Source organism: Cervus canadensis, chromosome 9 (genome assembly GCF_019320065.1).
Source record: "Cervus canadensis isolate Bull #8, Minnesota chromosome 9, ASM1932006v1, whole genome shotgun sequence".
NCBI lineage: Eukaryota > Metazoa > Chordata > Mammalia > Artiodactyla > Cervidae > Cervus > Cervus canadensis.
Window position 1 is genome coordinate 72,057,498 of NC_057394.1, and position 19,698 is coordinate 72,077,195.

General features: G+C 37.8%; 1 protein-coding gene across 4 annotated transcripts in view; it reads left to right on the forward strand.

Moving 5' to 3' along the window:
* Positions 1-19,698, forward strand: part of TRPC4 (transient receptor potential cation channel subfamily C member 4) — a 184,855-nt gene that overhangs the window by 80,543 nt on the left and 84,614 nt on the right. For 3 of the 4 annotated variants that reach the window (XM_043477366.1, XM_043477367.1, XM_043477365.1), the window contains exon 3: positions 1,546-2,064. In XM_043477366.1, coding sequence (XP_043333301.1) covers positions 1,546-2,064 — 519 coding nt within the window. Of the gene's footprint in view, positions 1-1,545; positions 2,065-19,698 lie in introns of those variants that run through there. The other variant, XM_043477368.1, reaches the window with a different exon arrangement.

Genomic DNA, 19,698 nt, shown 5'->3' on the forward strand with positions numbered 1-19,698 from the left:
AATCTATGGCTGATTCATATCAATGTATGACAAAACCCACTGAAATGTTGTGAAGTAATTAGCCTCCAACTAATAAAAAAATTAAAAAAAAAAAAAAAAGTAGCGCAACTGAAGTTTCATATGACTTTCGTTTGTTTCTCAATTGTTTTCTTTTTATCCTTTTGTGGTTTTCATTGTATTTGACCAATATCCCATTTTAATGTGATTTTTATGTCATCACTATTTCTTCTCTGCCTGTTTAACTTGTCCTTATGTAGCATGTATTTTCACAGAGACCTCTATGACTTTGTGGCAGCAGGAAGAAATATTAAACCAAAAAATTGTCAAGCAGAAGGGTGTAGTGCAGTACATATAGGTCTGGGTATCAGACAGATGGGCCTGGGTCTAACAGCAGGATACCCGCTTACTCACCAGGAGAGCATGTCTATAAAAATATGAATAATGAATAGTGAGAGTAAGTGTTTTTGCTGTTCAGTTGCTAAGTTGAATCCTACTTTTTGCAACCCCATGGAGTGCAGCATGCCAGGCTTCCTTGACCTTCACTATCTCCCAGAGTTTGCTCAGACTCATGTCCTTTAAGTCGGTGATGCCATCCAACCATCTCATCCTCTGTCGCCCCCTTCTCCTCCTGACCTCCGTCTTTCCCAGAATCAGGTTGTTTTCCAATGAATCGGCTCTTTGCATCAGGTGGCCAAAGTAGTGGAGCTTCAGCTTCAGCATCAGTCCTTCCAATGAATGTTCGGGGCTGATTTCCTTCAGGATTGACTACTTTGATCTCTTGGCAGTCCACAGAACTCTCACGAGATTTAGGCCTATTAAATAGTGCCTATTAAATTGTTTTTGTCTTTACCGTCCCTTGAGAATAACACAAAGGAAATTGTTTGTAAGCGCATTGGTGACCTGATTCATTGGGAAGCATTTTTTTTCTAATAAACAGCAATGTTAGCAAGGGAACATCTCTTGTCATCTGGAACATACACTGTAAAGGGACAGATGAAAAGAGAAAGCTGAGAGGGTACCTCTCTTATGTTCGGCTGCCACCTTTAATCATAGGTTGGATCTTAAGGCTGCAGAAGATAAAACACAAACAAGCCAAAAACCTGAGTGAGGAATTTAAAAACTTGTACTGCAGAGGAAAGTCTGGGGTTTAATGCAAATCATTATTTTTCAGCATCTTTCTTATTATTTAGGCAGGCCACATCACTGGGAAAGAAAAGCAAAGATTGGCAGTTAGAAAAGAAGTTGGGAGCAAGAAAGACTTTTATCAAGGGTTTTCATAGGCATTGAGTTTAAGATTTCATAAAATGTCACAATTCAGATAAAACAAAGAATACCGTGTCATTCTATTGCAGTTTTTTTTTTTTTTTAATCTATTTCTTTCTTGTCTTTGGAGGGGGAAAAGCTGCAACTGTCATGGAAGAAGAAAAAAAAAACCCTGGCTAAAGATGTATGAATCTTGTTCAACATTGCTGTAGCACGTTGTTTTAAATCACACTTGAGCAAATGAAGAACTCCTCATGACCTCTGCTTTCTTCTTCTTTCTAGGTGCCTCCCATACTCCTTGATAAGCAGTTCTCTGAATTCACTCCAGACATTACGCCCATCATTTTGGCAGCCCATACAAATAATTATGAGATAATAAAACTTCTGGTTCAGAAAGGCGTCTCAGTGCCCAGACCCCACGAGGTCCGCTGTAACTGCGTTGAATGCGTGTCTAGCTCAGATGTGGACAGTCTCCGCCATTCTCGCTCCAGACTCAACATCTACAAGGCCCTGGCCAGCCCCTCTCTCATTGCCCTGTCCAGTGAAGACCCTTTTCTCACAGCCTTTCAGTTGAGTTGGGAGCTCCAGGAACTGAGTAAGGTGGAAAATGAATTCAAGTCAGAGTATGAGGAGCTGTCTCGACAGTGCAAACAATTTGCTAAGGACCTACTGGATCAGACAAGAAGTTCCCGAGAGCTGGAAATCATTCTTAATTACCGCGATGACAACAGTCTCCTGGAAGAACAAAGTGGAAACGATCTCGCGAGACTCAAATTGGCCATTAAGTACCGTCAGAAAGAGGTGAGTGTTGCTAGACTTTATCCATCAAAATGCCACAGAACTTAATCACAGGGGGGGATAAGTTGGTACTCCAAAATTAGGTTGGGGTTTTAAAGCATTTTCTGTTTAACTGTAAGTGGATGAAATGTTGGCCAGATTACTGATTATGAAACACATTTAGGAGTGTCAATAAGTGGTTTAATAACTGGTATTGTTTTTTGACATCTGTATTAAAATATACACATTTACTGGGGTGAAAATGGTAAAACTAATGAATTTTAGACTCCCTGTATGAAGAGTTCTGATTCTGCCATTTATAAATCTTGTTCCTTTAGAGGGTCACACAGATTTCTTTGAGCTTCGGTTTTCTCATCTGCTTAATGGACTTAATATTTATACTTAATTATATGTATACTTCTTTATATATATATATATAATATTTTTTCTCACAGATTTGAAGGACGTATAGAATGAGTGGATGTGTATGAATGCTCTGAGTAAATTATAAGGTGTGGTATTAATAAAAATACATTATTAGAAATTATTAATAAAAGAAAGCTTTTAGTCCAGCAGCAGGTGGAAGTTCTAAAACTTCTCTCACGTCTGGCTTAGTTTCTTTATTTGGCAGGAATGAGAAGTTAAAGAAGTTAGTTGCAGGAGAGTAATACAGTTTTCATTAGATTTCTGTGGATTTGAATATTAAATGAGGAAAATTCAGATCTATTATACATATTGCCTAGCATAATTGTTTTTCGCTTCTATTACTGATTTTGAGTAAGTTCTCAAAAATATGTTTACTTCTACCTCAAAAAAGTATTGGTTTTCTTTTCATTGGTGAATTATAGTAATTATTCTAGAACAAAAATATTGGAAAACTATATATATAAGATGAAAAAGAAAAAGAAGCTTCTGAAAAAAATGTATTTAATTTTTTTTGAGTTGTCCCTAAATATTCCACATTAGCACTGGCTGCATTATCTGTTGCTACTTACTAAATACTTAAGGTTCAAGATACCTGAATTTGCTTCTTTGAGTTTATCCTATAGTTCTTTGGCCAGTTGTCATGGAGCGTAAAAGTACTTAACAATCTTTTCCCTCAACAGCAAAGGAAATGGCTTCTTCTGTGTGTATTACCTCTGACTCTAAAATCACATGCGCTAGGTTGAGCCATGTCAATACAATCAACTCATTTTTTTAGGGTCTTGTGTTTAGAACTCAGGATTCTGCTTTTTCTTAAGATACTAGAATAATTTTAATATGCAACTATAAGAAATTAATGAAAAACTTCACTTGACTAAAGACGTTCTTTCTTTGCTTAGATTCTTTTGTATATTTTAGGAAAAGACTTGATTTCAAGGTTTATTGAACAAAGAGCCACAAATTGAGCCCCTGGTTAAGTAGGTTAGAAGCAAAGCAATAGAAAACATTTGATAATTTCTAACACTTCTTTCAAGATGCTTGTACTTTTTGTTTCTGTGAAGTTATGGAGTTGGAGGGTGATAGAACCTAACAGTGCAGCAGGATGAAGGAAGGCTAAAAACATAAACATGTAATAAGAAAATAAGAAATAGTAATAGCTTTTAAAAGATTAATTTTTAAAATGACTCTGCATTTGCATTTTGTATTTTAGTTTTGAAATAACAGTGGAGGGGAAAAAAAAGCAAAATTATTACAGAATTGTTCTGGAGTATCTCATTCAATATCAAAGAGCATATTTCCCTAGAGTTGACAGTTTTTCAAGAGCAAAGTAATGTTGGATGGCTAATAATAGCATTATAAAATTGAGAATAAGATTTTACACTCATATACATTCTTTGAAATCATAGGTTGTGTTTTATGAAACTTACTCCTAAATTATTCAAAAATTATCGATCTGAAAATACTTGATAAGATTTTCTAGCAAGAGCATGTGTCTTAAATAAAACTCTACTTTAGTATAAATGTCTTCCCTTATATATATATATATATTTTTTTTTTTTAAGGGTACAGATTAAACAGGAAGAACTTTTTTGAGAAAAAGTTTTATTGAAGTATAGTTGATTTATAATGTATTAATTTCAGCTCTACAGCAAAGTTAATTAGTTATACATATTACATATATCTACTCTTTTATTAGAGTATTTTTCCATATAGGCCATTACAGAGTATTGAGTAGAGTTCCCTGTGCTATAAATCCTCACAAAATACTAGCAAATTGAATCCAACAACACATTGCTCTATACCTTTTTAACCACAAGTTCTCCTTGTTTCAATCTACACAAGTTTGAGGTTTGTCTTTGACCCATCTCTGATGTTTTGGGATTGCCTTCCCACTAATGTTCACATGACTGAGTCCTACTTGCTCTTAAAAGCTCACTCAGTTCTGTTTTCCCACAGAGAGATTCCACGAAGCAATTCTTCCATACAACCTTTCAGATAAATGCCTTCATTATGCACATTCTAGGCTGCATTGTATTGCTGTATTTTACTTGCCTTCTCTAGGACACGACTGTGCCACTTCAGTTCACTTCTCTGCGCTGTCAGTGTCTGGAACACATTTGTTTCGTTCATCAGTCCTACTTCAGTACCTGATAGAGAAAAGATGCTCCACGTGAATTGATCTCAGTATGCTCAGTGTGAATGCATTTGAATAAAATTTCAAAATCTCTTAGTTCTGGAAGGCTCCCTGCATGTTTCCTTGCCTGATTAATTTGCAGTGTTTAGGTTAATAATGGAAAGCAATTAAACACATTATTTTGTATGGAAAGGTTGCAATACAATCCCTGATAGCTCTTCAAATTAAAGTGAAAAAATATATATAATCTCTAATAGTCAACAGCCTATGTTCTGTTAATTTACTTTTCCTTTTCTTGAAGGTAAGTCAACAGTTTTACAACGTTAACTTTCGACTTGGTACTAATCTGGGTTCTGTCTTAGAAATTAAGGGAGTTGTTAAAGAGGAAGGAGAGAAATCAACATGGGAACAGCCCTGGACTCACACCTGTTTATCCTATCCTGGAGCAATATGAAGAGATTCGTGTCAATCAGCTGCTTTCTGTAGCATGTGGTATCAGAACCTTGGGACTGTGTGGCAAACAATCACTCTCTCCTCTTAGATCCATTGGATTCTGGTGGCTGGTCAGCAGTTATGTAAGAGTTTTGCATTTGCTACAAATCAGGCAAGAAGAGCTGACCTTTGTTAGGCATTGACTGTCTTTTAATCCTTCATTTTCTTCATTTTTCACTCTTATTCAAGTCTAGGATGTCTAGAATATACCTTTCATATTTTCTTGTGTCTGGTAAATTCCACATCAGAATATGGATAATTTGGAGGGAAAAAAAAAATGTCTCATACTATCGGGACATTGTCTCATGGACATCAAACAACTGTTATGGAAAAATGGCAAAGGGAGTAATTCTGGGGAGAAAACTAAGAAAAGGGTATTGCATACGGTGTTCCCTCCATAACTGAGATTTTTCTGCAGAAATAACTTTGAGAGTCATTCACCCAAGTAAATATGGTAATGCCTTTGTCTTAGTTTGCTTTACTTAGTTAACACAGAATGGGTTATTTGAATTTGATTAGGTATTACTTACCACATCCTTCTCTTTTTTTCTCTCGTCTCTGTTTTGAAGTGTTTTGGAAACATCCATGTGTTCAGATCTCTTCTTAAAAACCACTTTCCCTGGGATGTATGCCCTTAACCTGTTTTCATCTCAGAATTCATCATTAGTTTCTCTTGCTATGGCAGCAACGTTGCTTCATTGCAAGTACTGTTTTGCCTCCTACTTGCTTTCACTTTCGGTTTCTTCCATTGAACACCTTGCCTTTAGTCCTACCTCCTCCAATTCATTGACCACTGCACCACCTAAGGGTCTTTGTTTTGTGTTTTAGGAAAAGTAAATCTGGGGATAGTTTTTCAGGTATAGCGCCGAAAGCCCCTGTCTTAGAGAAGCCCTCTGTCTGGTCAGCATAAATCTGAGCATGTGAGCTCTGTGTAAAGCATTGCAGTGTCTTGCTCACTCTCGCAAGTAAAGTCCAAATGTCACAGCTCGCTTTATATGAATTCTGCCTAAATCGTCAGTTTCATCGTTCGCCATCACTACTCATAGTTCACATTTCAGTCAAATGCGAACACTCATAATTGTACGGCTTTCCCACTTTGGGCCTTTCCACCCAGGACTCTCTTAACATAGAAAGGCCTCTGCCCTGTTTCATGTCGCTTGCCCATTGTCCTGGGTTTTGCCGGATCTCTGTAAAATCACCTGGGAGGTTGTTTTTAAACACTGCACTGCTGCTTCTATCCCAGTGCTCAGGACAGTTACACCAAAACCCCTGGAAATGCAGAGGTAATTTTTAAAAGACTACCCAGATAATTCTAATGTGCTGTCAAGGTGAGTAAGTACTACTTGAAATTATGTATCAAGGTTTAACTCATGAATTAAAACTTCTTTAGATTTCCTTGACTTTCTCAAGTAGAGAAGACAGAGGTTGCCAAATGTAACATCATCAGAAGCACCTGAGCAGCTTTTGGAAGCAACTCTTCTTTTGACTCAGCTGGTAAAGAATCTGCCTGCAATGCAGGAGACCTGGGTTCGAGCCCTGGCTTGGGAAGATCCCCTGGAGAGGGATCTGAAAGGAAGGGAAAGGCCACCCACTCCAGTATTCTGTCCTGGAGAACTCCATGAACTGTATAGTACATGGGGTTGCAAAGAGTCGGACACAACTGAGCAACTTTCACTTTCATGAATTTTCTTTCTCTCAGCCCCAAGTGCCGAAATTCACCTTCAGTAAGTCCTTGCATTTGTGGCATAGCACAGAAGTCCTCTCAAGTTCTTCCCATCTCTCCCTCCTCATGTCATCACCCACCCTATTATGGTTGCCCAGATCCTGATACCCTTCTTTCTTCTTAAGGTCTATTCCTCTGCTAACAGGATTCTTAGAGCTTTCATTTATCTGCAAAGTAAGATCCAAGAGTTAGGTAAGAAAAAAAAAATCCTACTTACAAAAGGGAAGTAAACCTAAGGAAATGCAAAGATGGAGGGGAAGGGGTCAAACATTAATATTCTCCTGTCACGTGATAGAGAAATGAAAGCTTTCCATCTGAGTGTGCATACCTAGTCATGCCTTCTTTCAGGTAAATTTCTGGCCATCTAAAAACTATTGGAGATATCTTTTGGTTGGTATCAAGTAACCTATCTCTGATGGTTGAAAAAAAGATTCTATAAAAGTATGAAGCCTATGAAATGGATATAATTCTCTTTCCCACACCTAATCAGGTATGTGATGTTATGCCAATTAGCTTTTGAGTTTTTGTTTTCTCACCTTTAAAATGGAAAAATACTGCCTACTTCGTAGGTCAGTAGTTAGGGTGAAGCATGATAATATAGGTCCAGACCTAGGCGTACTTCCTGGCATATTTGTCCATGGAAGGGTATCTGTCTATTACATCTAGTTATTGCTGTTATTATAATTGTTTTTGTTTATCCCTTCATGGAACCTCAGTATAAAAAGCTAAGTGCATGCAGAGAAATGATATATACCACTCTATTGTATGTCCTGCAGCAAAAAGAGTGGACTTCATCATTAAATGTTTTAATATGTATACTGAATATTTATATAGGCCTCATGGGTTTCATAGCACTTTTGAATTGTGAGTTTGGGACTGACACATACACACTGCTAAAAATAAATGATAAATTAAAAAAATTTTTTTGAAGTTTATCATTATAGTCTTATTATAATCAATATGCTAAGCTATTTATTTTAAAACAATAGTCTCATCAAAAATACATAATATATAAACATTATGACAGGGCCTAGGGTTGTCCATGCTCTAGTTCTTCCATTATAAGCTTTCAAAAGTAACTTAGATTTATGTATTACACACTCGATTTTAATTTGTCCTCCTGCTTTGCATTTTTAAATATATTTTAGGCATTGATTATGTATGCCCTTTGAACCTGACTGCTGCCTGCTAGACCATAGAATCAGGAACTCTTATCACACCAGCACTCATCAAGAATGCCAGGCATATGGCTGAGTTTTACTATGTGAGGCTACACTGAGTGATGTAAATAATTAAGAGACTTGTAATAATAAAAGGGATAAGAAGCAGCATTTCTTTAGCTTCCTTTCCTCTCCCCTGTACTTGGGAGCACACTCACTGACCAATTTCTGGGCCCTGCATGCTGGTCCTCCAAGTGTGTTCACACACCTGCTGTTGCTATGCAAAGGCAACACAGATAAAGGCTTCCTAACGCTTCTGCCCACCCACTCCTGGGGCCCAAACATTTCAGCGCCTGCCACTGGAAATTGGATGAAGCAAATGCCTGTTCAGGACTTGTGAGCCCAGCTGACAGTACTATGACAGGTCATTAGGCATTTAATTTAACACTAGGTTTTTAGAGCTTGGAATTCAATCCCCATGTGTTTCTTTACAGCTAATTAATGACATGAAACCACTTTTTCCTAATTCGTATCTGAAAGTGATTGTTTCTGTTTCTTCCACCATGAACTATGAAATGGTATGTGTCTACAACACTGTATAAATTCATCCTTTTGAACAGCACTGGGTAGAATGTGATAAATTTATATCTTCCAAAACATAAAATAGCAAGCTTTAACTTGAAGTTAGATATAAAATATGGCTTGTATTTGATGTTTTTGTTGTTGTTCAGTCACGAAGTCGTGTCCGACTCTTTGCGACCCCATGGACTGTAGCCCACCAGACTCCTCTGTCTCTGGGATTTCCCAGGCAAGAATACTGGAGTGGGTTGCCATTTCCTTCTCCAGGGGATCTTGATATTGTTTTAATAAATACAAAAAGGAAACGACTAAGTGACTTATTTTCAGAGAGGTATACACTTCTGTTCACCTAACAAAAATGCATTGTGTCCACAGAATAAGCAACTCTTTTCAACGTAACTTTCATTTGCTGCAGACATCAACTAAAAACATCAGGTTAATGATAATATCTTTGAAAATTTTCACTATGTATTAGACACCCTCTCTGGTCCTTCAGGGGACTTCCTGGTGGCTCAGATGGTAAAGAATTTGCCTGCAATGTAGGAGACCAGGGTTCAATCGCTGGGTCAGGAAGATCCCCTAGAGAAAAGGAATCATGGCTATCCACTCCAGTATTCTTCCCTAGAGAATTCCATGAACAGAGGCTACAGTCCGTGGGGTGACAGATACAACTGAGCTACTAGCATGTTTCACTGGTCCTCTGAGGAATAACTTTTCTATATCCAGCTGGGACTTCTGACTCCATGGTAATTGAAAAACTTGAGTAGCAATAAGATCAGCCCCTATTCAGATCCAATCATGTCATTTATCAGCAGTGAAGAACCCTGTCTATTGCTGCTTTTGCACAAAACTTCCCACTTAAATTTGAGGGTTATTTTTGTTTGGGTCATGATTTAATGTCTCATATCTTCTCTGTCACTCATCACAAAACAAAATTAAGAAGTACCACTTTTCAAAATCATGAATTTAACAGCTTATTCCAGCCCACATACAGGAGTAAAATACAAAAACCAAATGGGTTGGCAAAGCATTATGGTTGTCCAGAAAACCTAGTGGCTTTGAGATACAATGTAAAATCCTGCTCAAGATCCCCGATAAACTATAGGAATGAGAAGGAGCTTTTACACTTCTCCTTACCCTCATTTTCCTTCGACCATATGTGGCATATTCACAGGTTTTCTCAATAAAGGTTAGTTATGTTTTCTCTCAAGTCTTGGGAAAAGAAACGTACAGTGAAACCCTCTAGGATGTATAATGCCTGTGCTATAATTTGGTGATTTATGAGCCTTAAGCTTAATTCTGAAGCTGTGTGTTTATTGACTGCTTCTCGGTAATGTAGAACCGGGAAAACAATCCCATAGGATTATATTTTTATTCTTTGTAGCACGCTCTGTTCCCTTTTTACCTTCGGCTTTAGGGAGCACTCAGTGGTGTGCCTTCTGCTGCCATGGAGAAATACTGAAAGCTTTTTTCTTTATGGTTTTTACCTTCATCTGCCCCCTTGCAAGCTCCCTGTGAGTTTTAAGAAGGCCTGCTTTTCCTCATTCCAAAACCACCACTTCAGTTTTAAATGTGGGGCTCCATTGTTATTTTGCTTTGTGGCATTCCCTAAGCTCAGTGATTTTCCCCAGGTGGCTCTGGAACATGCAGCCCAAAACCTCTTTTCTTCCTCTGCCACATTCACCTCTAACATCGGGCAGTGGGGAGCTGGAAATCTTATTGGCAGCTGCTATTAAGTAAACATAGGAGGAACCTAGTGGTTGGGCTTAGGGGGCTCTGGTCAAGATAATGCGCTTTCTCTGTCCAAGTGCAAGTCCACAGGTGATTGCAGGGTGTCTGTTCTATGCTGGAGACAGAGGACAGCAAAATGAGAAGACAGCAAGTCCTAGGCCAAGTTTGGGTTTCTTCCAGAAATTTCCTAGAGCCTGGAGGTTTTTTTGAAGGGAGTTAGCAATGTTTTATTTCAAAATGCTAAGACTGTCTTTACATTTGCTATTCGGACTCCTCTTCTGTACACAACTCCCTGGTATCAGTATCACAATGCTTATTGTGAATGGACTTTTAAATACTGTGTTTGGAAAACAGCGTTTATTATTTTTCTGATTACACAGCATTACATGCCAGTTATAAGAAATGTGTGATATCAATAAATATGACATTGACAAGTCTGTAATCACATAATATTGCTAATATTCAGTTTACTTTTTAAATAAATTCTTATCATAAATAGGTAGAGCCTAGAATTTTCTTCTTGCTTAGATAGTACAATGAGATCCGTGTGTGTGTGCGTGTGTGTGTGTGTGTGTACTGCGGCACTTAAGCAGATAATGCTGTTGTTGTTGTTTAGTTACTAAGTCCTGTCTGACTCTGTGTGACCCCATGGACTGCAGCCCACCAGGCTCCTCTGTCCGTGGGATTTCCCAGGCAAGAATACTGGAGTGGGTTGCCATTTCCTCCTCCAGGGGATCTTCCTGACCCCGTGATTGAACCTGCATCTCCTGCAGGCAGGCAGATTCTTCACCACTGAGCAACCTGGGTATAAGCTAAAAATAGCTTTTTAGCTATATTGCATGAATGTTCTATATGCTGTGTCCTTCATTGACAATGTTTTCTCATTTTCTTCCCTCCTTCCTTCCCTGTCCTCCTTCGTTATTAGGACACTCACTCACCTTATGTAAGAGAGTCTTTTCTGTTTGCTACTTACTGATGATGCTGAAATCAAAGACAAAAGCCTTGTCCTCAGATAACTACCAGGGTATTAGGGATGGAAGAAAAGTCAGCACAGCTGACACCATGGGGCCACAAAGGCTGTGGCAGAGCTTCTTCTGGAGCCCAGGAAAATGCTTCCTAACTTGGTCTTAGGGTCTTAGGGGACATTTCCTGGAAAAGAAAAGGCCTTGCTTGAGTTTCTGTGGAAACCCAGGAGTCATCCAGGCAGAGAAGTTAGAAAAAGTCAGTATGGGAAGAAACACCATGTAGACCTGCAGGGAGGCAAAAAAGAAGGTGGAGAATCCCTTCATTATTATTTATTTAATTAAGGTCCATCTGATTCCTTTTTTTTTTTTCATATTGTAGTATAATTGACAATTTTGTGCTAGTTTCAAATATACAGCAAGGTGATTCTGTTTATATATGTTCTTTTTCAGACTCTTTTTCATTATAAGTTATTCAGTTCAGTTCGGTTCAGTTGCTCGGTTGTGTCCAACTCTTTGTGACCCCATGGACTGCAGCACGCCAGGACTCCCTGTCCATCACCAACTCTTGGAGTTTACTCAAACTCATGTCCATTGAGTCGGTGATGTCATCCAAGCATCTCATCCTCTGTCATCCCCTTCTCCTCCTGCCTTCAATCTTTCCCAGCATCGGGGTCTTTTCAAATGAGTCAGTTCTTCTCATTAGGTGGTCAAAGTATTGGAGTTTCAGCTTCAGCATCAGTCCCTCCAATGAATATTCAGAACTGATTGCCTTTAGGATGGACTGATTGGATCTCCTTGCTGTATAGTTCGCTGTGCTATATGGTAGGTTCTTGTTGTTTATATATTTTATATATAGTAAGTGAATCTGCGAATCCCAGTCTCCTAATTTATCCCTTCTCCTCTTTCCCTTTGGTAAACATAAATCTGTTTTTTAAGTCTCTGAGTCTGTTTCTGTTTTGTAAATACATTCATTTGTATCATTTTTTAGGTTCCACACTAAGTGATATCATATATTTGTGTTTGTCTGTCTGGCTTACTTCACTTACTATGATAATCTCTAGGTCCATCCATGTTGCTGCAAATGGCATGATTTCATTTTTAATGGTTAAGTAATATTCCAGGTATATCTACCACATCTTCTCTATCCATTCATCTGTTGATGAAAATGCAAGTTGCTTCCATGTCTTAATTTTTATAAATAGTACTGCTATGTATATGGGGGTGCATATATCTTTTCGAATTAAAGTTGTCCTCATTTCTGGATATATTCCTAGGAGTGGGATTGCTAGATCATATGATAATTCTATTTTTGTTTTTGAGGAACCTCAGTACTCTTTTCCATAGTGGCTACACCAATTTACATTCCCACCAACAGTGTGAGAGGATTCCCTTTGTCTCCACACCCTCTGTAACATTTATTATTTGTAGGTTTTTTGATGGTGGCCATTCTGACCCATAAGAGGTGATATCTCATTGTAGTTTTTATTTCCATTTCTCCAATAATTAGCAATGTTGGGTGAGCATCTTTTCATGTGCCTCTTGGTCATCTGTATGCCTTTGGAGAAATATCTATTTACTTCTTCTGCCCATTTTGGATTGGGTTGCTTATCTTTCTGACATTGAGATGTATGAGTTGTTTGTATATTTTGGAAATAATCCCATGTTGTTCACATCATTTGCAAATATTTTCTCCCATTCCATATGTTGTCTTTTAGTTTTGTTTATGATTTCTTTGCTGTGCAAAAAAAAAAAAAGTTTTTAAGTTTAATTGGACCCCATTTGTTTATTTTGCTTTTATTTCCGTTACTCTAGGAGATCCAAAGAATATTGCTGTGATTTATGTCAGTGCTCTGCCTATGTTTTCCTCTAAGAGTTTTAGAGAATCTCTTTGTTCTTTCTGCCTTCGTTCCCACCCCATGGCTTCTGCTTTAGCATTTTCTTCTGCCTGACACAATGGAAGGCTTCTGTATCAGGTCTCAGCTCATTATTATCACTTTCTTAATAAAGACCCAGAACACCTACCTAGTTACTGTCCTCTTCCTTCACCCTTTATTCTCAGACATTCCCTTTACATGACAATGTTGATATCACAGCTTTGATCACAATCCAAAATCATTCTGTTTATTTGTGTATTTAATTATGTTCTTGTCTGTCTTTTTTCACCTGTTATCTAAGTGTTATCTTGTCTGACTTGATTATCAGTGAAAGCCCAGTGCTTGACATAGTGCTTAGGACATAGGAGTCTGAATAAATAGTGATAAAATAGAGAAGTGGAAGGAGCTGAGATTAGAGAAAAATGACAAAGAATAGATTGTACAGGGCTGGAATCAGCAATCCTAAGGAACGTGACTTTTAGAAAATCTGTGATATTTAATCATTTAAATATAGAAATTCTAATTAACATTTGTGTTAGTCTCTCAGGATTGTCTGACTCTTTGAGACCCCATGGACTGTGGCCCACCAGGCTCCTCTGTCCAATGAATTCTCCAGGCAAGAATATTGGAGTGGGTAGCCAGTCTCTTATCCAGGGGATCTTCCCAACTCAGGGATGGAACCCAGCTCTCCTGCATTGCAGGTGGACTCTTTACCGTCTGAGCAGGCAGGGAAGAAATCCTAATAATCTTTATTATTTTCTCAAACTTCTGTTGTCCAAAGTTGAGTTCATCATCTTCCTCTCTAAGCCTGGCTCTTCTGTCATCTCTGTTCAAGTGGGAGGCAATCTAATTACCCTTGCTAGAAATCTGAGAGTCAGCCTTGGTTATTTTACATCCATCACCTCCAAAAGTTTGATATGGTAGATGAAAGATGGCCACAATTGAAGGATGGCATCTAATACCCTTCTGATCAGAGCCTGCCTTAGCTATCTGCCTGAACAGTACAATGCAACAGAAATGAATTTCTATAATTCCTAAGACTTGTTCATAAGAAGCCTTGCAGCTTCCATTTATGTTCTCTGGCAACCCAGGTGCCATGTGAGAAGTCTGACTGTCCTACAAGGCCATCACACTGGGGAGCCAATGGGTACACTCTTGCTGAGAGTCTCAGCCGAGCCTAGCCTTCCAACTCTTCACTCTTATGACAAGACTGACAAAAGAAATGAACGTGAACTTCCCTGCACACCCACACTAGTTCACCCTCTAGCTGGATGTGTGCATGAGTGCTAAGTTGCTTCAGTTGTGTCCGACTCTTTGTGACACTATAAACTGTAGCCCACCAGGCTCCTCTGTCCATGGGATTTTTATACTGGAGTGGGTTGCTATGCCCTTCTCCAGGGGATCTTCCCAACTCAGGGATCAAACCTGGGTCTCATGTCTCCTGCATTGGCAGGTGGGTTCTTTACCACTAGTGCCACCTGGAAAGCCCCCTCTAGCTGGATAATGCCGAGTAATTTCTGTTGATGCCACATGGAACAGAAGGATCAACTAACTAAGCCCTGCCTAAATTCCCGATCCATTATTATGGACTGAATGTTTGTGTCCCCCTAAAATTCCTCTGTTGAAACCTAACCTCCAATGTGATGATATTTAGAGGTGAGGCCTTTGACAGATGATTAAGTCAAGAGTGTGAAGCCCTCATGAATAGGATCAGTGCCCTTTTACAAGAGACCCCAGAGAGCTCTTTAATCCTCTTTCTACCATGTTAGGGCACATCAAGAAGACAGACCCTCACCAGACACTGAATCTGTGGCACCTTGTTCTTGGACTTTCCAGCCTCCAGAACTGTGAGAAGTAAAAGTTTCTTGTTTAAGCCACCCAGTCTAGAGCACTTTGTTGGAGCAGCACATGAACAAAGGCATGCACAAAATGTGAAATATTATACAGGGTTGTTTTAAACCACTAAGTTTTGGAGAGTAAGTTCATTGAGGCTCTTGTGAACCACTGAAGGCTGCCTGCCTTATTGCTAATTATATTCATTAATACTTCCCAAATTATTTCCTACCTTTCAGTCTACTCTTTCTGTTCTCTGTAAAGGGGTCTCACCCAGTTTCCCTAGCCCCAGTCTTGCTCCATCCAAAGTCACACCACACTTAAGATTTTTAATATTAATATGTAAACATTCTCCACTGTAAGAAGTTATTTTTTAAGTATATTCACATTGTGGTGCAACCATCACCACCATCCATCACCAAAACTTTTTCATCTCCCCAAACTGAAACTCTATATACCCCTTAAACAATAAGTCCACATTCTCCCTGCCCCCTCCAGCCCCTGACAACCACCAGGCTGCTTTCTGTCTCCATGAATTTGATTGCTCTCGATTCCTTATATAAATGGAATCATACGATACCCATCCTGTGTGTCTGGTTTATTTCATTCAGCATAGTATCTTCAGGCTTTACCCATGCTGTGCCCGTATCAAAACTTCACCCCTATTTAAGAATGAATAATGTTCCACTGTGTGTATGTACCGCATTCAGTTTGTATGTTAATCTGTTCATAGGCATTTGGGCTGTTGCCATACCTTTTGGCTACTGTGAATAATGCTGCTGTATGATGATGCTCATGACCTGATTCCCTATCTCTTACTTTGAAGATCCCACAAAATAAAACCCTGTCTCCTCAACAGGATATATTATATCTGGATGCTGACTTCCTGCCCAGACTCGTCTCTCACCCCGTCCTGACGTGTGTTGTGTGCTCAGCAAATCCAGATTGCTAGTATTTACTCACCTATGCTATGATCTGTGAACACTACCATTGTAATTTTTCTTGTTAGTTTATTGCCTTGAAATACAGCCATTACCTCGGGTTGGATCCTACCTCTTGTTTAAGATGTTCAGCCTTGGCTTCATAAAGGGGTGCTACTTAATATTTAGCAAACATATCAAAAATACAATTGTTTTGAGTTTGCTTTGAATCATTTTAACTAAAGAATTAATTTTTAATAAAATAAAATGCTTTGAATAATATTGATCAATTTCCATCTTTATCCCTTATACAGTGTGACTTTTTTATTGTTCAAACATCGTTGTCAATATTACTCACAGAGCATTGATCATGTGATTATAGTTTAGGTGCCAGAAGCTGTAACAGCTATTAAAATATAACTGAGATATGGTTGCATTGAACCTTTTTATTTTTTGACCTTCCTATGTACTTTCTCATTTTTGGCTGTTCTGGTTTTGCTTACTGTCTTATCATTTCTTCATGGGCTACTGGCTGATATGACTCTAGAGGCAGAGTTTTGAGTTTTGCAGCTTTTTCTGTTAAGGAAAAAATAATCAATATCCCAGAATATATAAGCAGCTTTGGCTTTGAGATAAAGTCAGTAATCTAGCTTCTATGTGACTGTGTGGATTGAGTGTCTGAAAATCTTGACCACCATTTCAGAAAAGGCAATGAGTGACTGTGCAAGAAAATGTATTACCCAAGGATACAAGAGAATGGAGAGATATAAAAATTAAAATGCAGATACATTCCAAATAGTTGCATTTTAAGTGGCAACATTTTTTGTTGTTGTTTATAATGTGATCAGTTTATATGAAAATCATTGGCTGAAAATCTGCAATGTTATGTATTATCTCCTTTTTAAACAAAATTTACAGAACATAACTTATTCTTTATAATTCAGAGCTTTGGAGTGAAATTCAGTTACTGTACTCTGTGATCTGTTTGTCAGTTTAGGATTCTTAAAAATGTTGATATTAATAGCTGTCTAGGCCTGTATGAAAGTATGGCAGAAATCTCTCCTTCACATAGTTTTGAAGTCTCTCTCCTTGGAATCTGACTCCCAGCTATGGGTTCTGGAGAGTGCCAATTCACTTGCCTTTTTTTAAAAAGATTTTTTTCATGTGGACCATTTTTAAAGTCTTTATTGAATTTGTTACAGTATTATTTCTGTTTTATATATATATATATGGGGTTTTTTGTTTGTTTGTTTGTTTGTTTTTTTGCCTGTGAGGCATATGGGAATCTTAGTTTCCAGACCAGGGATCAAATCCACACCTGCTGCACTGGAAGGTGAAGTCTTAACCACTGGACCTCCTTTTTATATTTACTTATTTTAATAATACTAAGTTTCATACTAAGCAACCCAGTAACCACTCCAGGTAAAAGTGTTGGATATAGGCAGAACTGTCTCAGGGCTTGAAAACACCTCTATAAATATGATGCATAAGATTTATTGCCTTAATACTGTGAGATTATTCAACTTGTTTGAGACATTTTTACTTTCTTGAGTTTCAGGTGGGTCAAAGTTGCCTGACAGATTACTTGCATTTAAAATGAATTTGTGTGTGTGTGTGTATGTGTACAAATAAATAAGATACCATGTTATGGATGTGTTAAAGCCTTTTGAAAGGTAAAATATAATTAATCTAAACAATGTATCGCTATTTCTGTAGACTTCATAGGAAGTATTGAAATTTTAATTAATTTAACCAGGCACTACATGTATTGAAATTGTGAACAAATGGGAAAAATGCTGCTAGCATTTAGAAAATAGTTTAATTATAAGCCAAATATAACAAAAGTTTTTTCCTAACTAATCATAATAAGTGAACTTAATTACTTACTGTAAACCAAATCACCTAGCAGCCGTGCTTATTCTTGCTGTAATAGATCATAAAGTGCTCCACCAAATTTCAATGTAAAATATGTTGAAATTGCTGTGGTTTGATCTGTTTTTATAATAGGTAATCAAAAATTGTTAGGTCTTTAAAAGCAAATAATTTAGAGGTATTTGGAGAGAAGCGGTGAAGGGTTATCAGCAGCAATATTTAGCATATAATGGTCTTTATGGTAACGACACAGTTGCAGGCTTTGCTAAATAATTTGCACTTTTTTTCAATTGGGGAAATAATAGTAATAAATCTGTAAGAATACTAACTCTGGTGGTATTAGTAAGTTATTTTACTTTCAATGTATTACTTCTACCATGTTAGGTGGATCTTGCTTTCACAGTGAAGGTATGGCAGATCCTATCTATGTCTAAAATCCTATTATTTTAATATTATTTGGGAAGACATTTCAACAATGTCTGTGATAATCGGGTGGAATGTTTTTATGGTGTGAACTGCCATCTCTTCCCTGAAATTCATAAGTTGAAGCCCTAACATCCTTTCAGTACCTCAGAATGTATAGGTATGTGAGACAGAGAGTGAGGTGTGCCACTGTTCATTTTTTTTTTTAATGGATCTCTTATAATACTAATATCACGGCTCCCATTTTTTTTTTTAAACAAAAAGCTTTAGGATTATTTTTCCAACTTTGGAGAGATTTAATTAAGAAAAATTGCATATATTTGAAGTGTACATATGATGATTTGATATACTTGTAAATTGTGAAATTAAGCTGGTTAACACATCCATCACCTCACTTAGTTATCCTTTGTGTTTGTGTGATGAAGACACTTAAGATCTACTCTCAACAAACTTCAAGTATGTTATTATCATTTTATTACAATATTATTATATACAGTAAAATGCAGTATTATTATTATCTGTTTGACTTAAATCTTATTTCTCCCACCCACCTTCCCAGGGTCCCTGGCAATCACTATTCTACTCTCTGCTTCTGTGAGTTCTTTTAGATTTCACATAGAAGGGAGATCATACAGTATTTGTCTTTCTGAGTCTGGTTTAATAGCTATTATGGAAAATAGTATGGAAGTCCTTCAAAAAATAAAAACAGAGTTACCACATGATCCAGTAATGCCACTTTGGTGTGTATACACAAAGGAAATAATTTAGTACCTCGAAGAAAAGTCTGCATTTCCCATTTTTATTGTAGTATTATTCACAGTAGCCAAAGTATGGAAACAACCTTAGTGTTTGTCAAGAGGTTTCATTAAATATATGATATTATTCAGCCATTAAAATAAATGAAGGAACTCCTGCCATTTGCAACAATGGGATGAACCTAGAGGACATTATGCTAAGTGAAATAATCCAGTTAAGAATTAATCCTTCCTTCCCACCCCTCTTTTAGCTATCTTTCCTTTGAGCTGTTCCTCCTTTATGTTCCTATATTACCCTGTGTAAATCACAATAATTTCACATCCAAATGTTTCATATTTACTTACCTGTATTTCTGGTCCCTCAGTGAGTGATTCTCAAGTACATGGATTCTGTATAACTCATGTTCACTTTCTGTTTCTCATGTAATAATTGTCACATAACAAGTGCTCATTTATTAACTAATATCAGAATGAATGGGCATCCCCGTTGGCTCAATTGTAAAGAATCCGCCTGCCAGTGTGGGAGACACAGGTTCAACCCCTGGATCAGGAAGATCCCCTGCAGAAGGGAATGGCAACCCACTCCAGTGTTCTTGCCTGGGAAATTCTAGAACAGAAGGTCCTGGTGGCCTACAGTCCATGGGGTTTCAAAGAGTCAGACACGACTGAGCACGCATGCATGCACAACTGGGAAAATTACTTAACTTTTTGACCTCAAATTCCTTTTCTGTAAAATGTATATTATAATATCTATACTGCAAGATTATTGGAAAG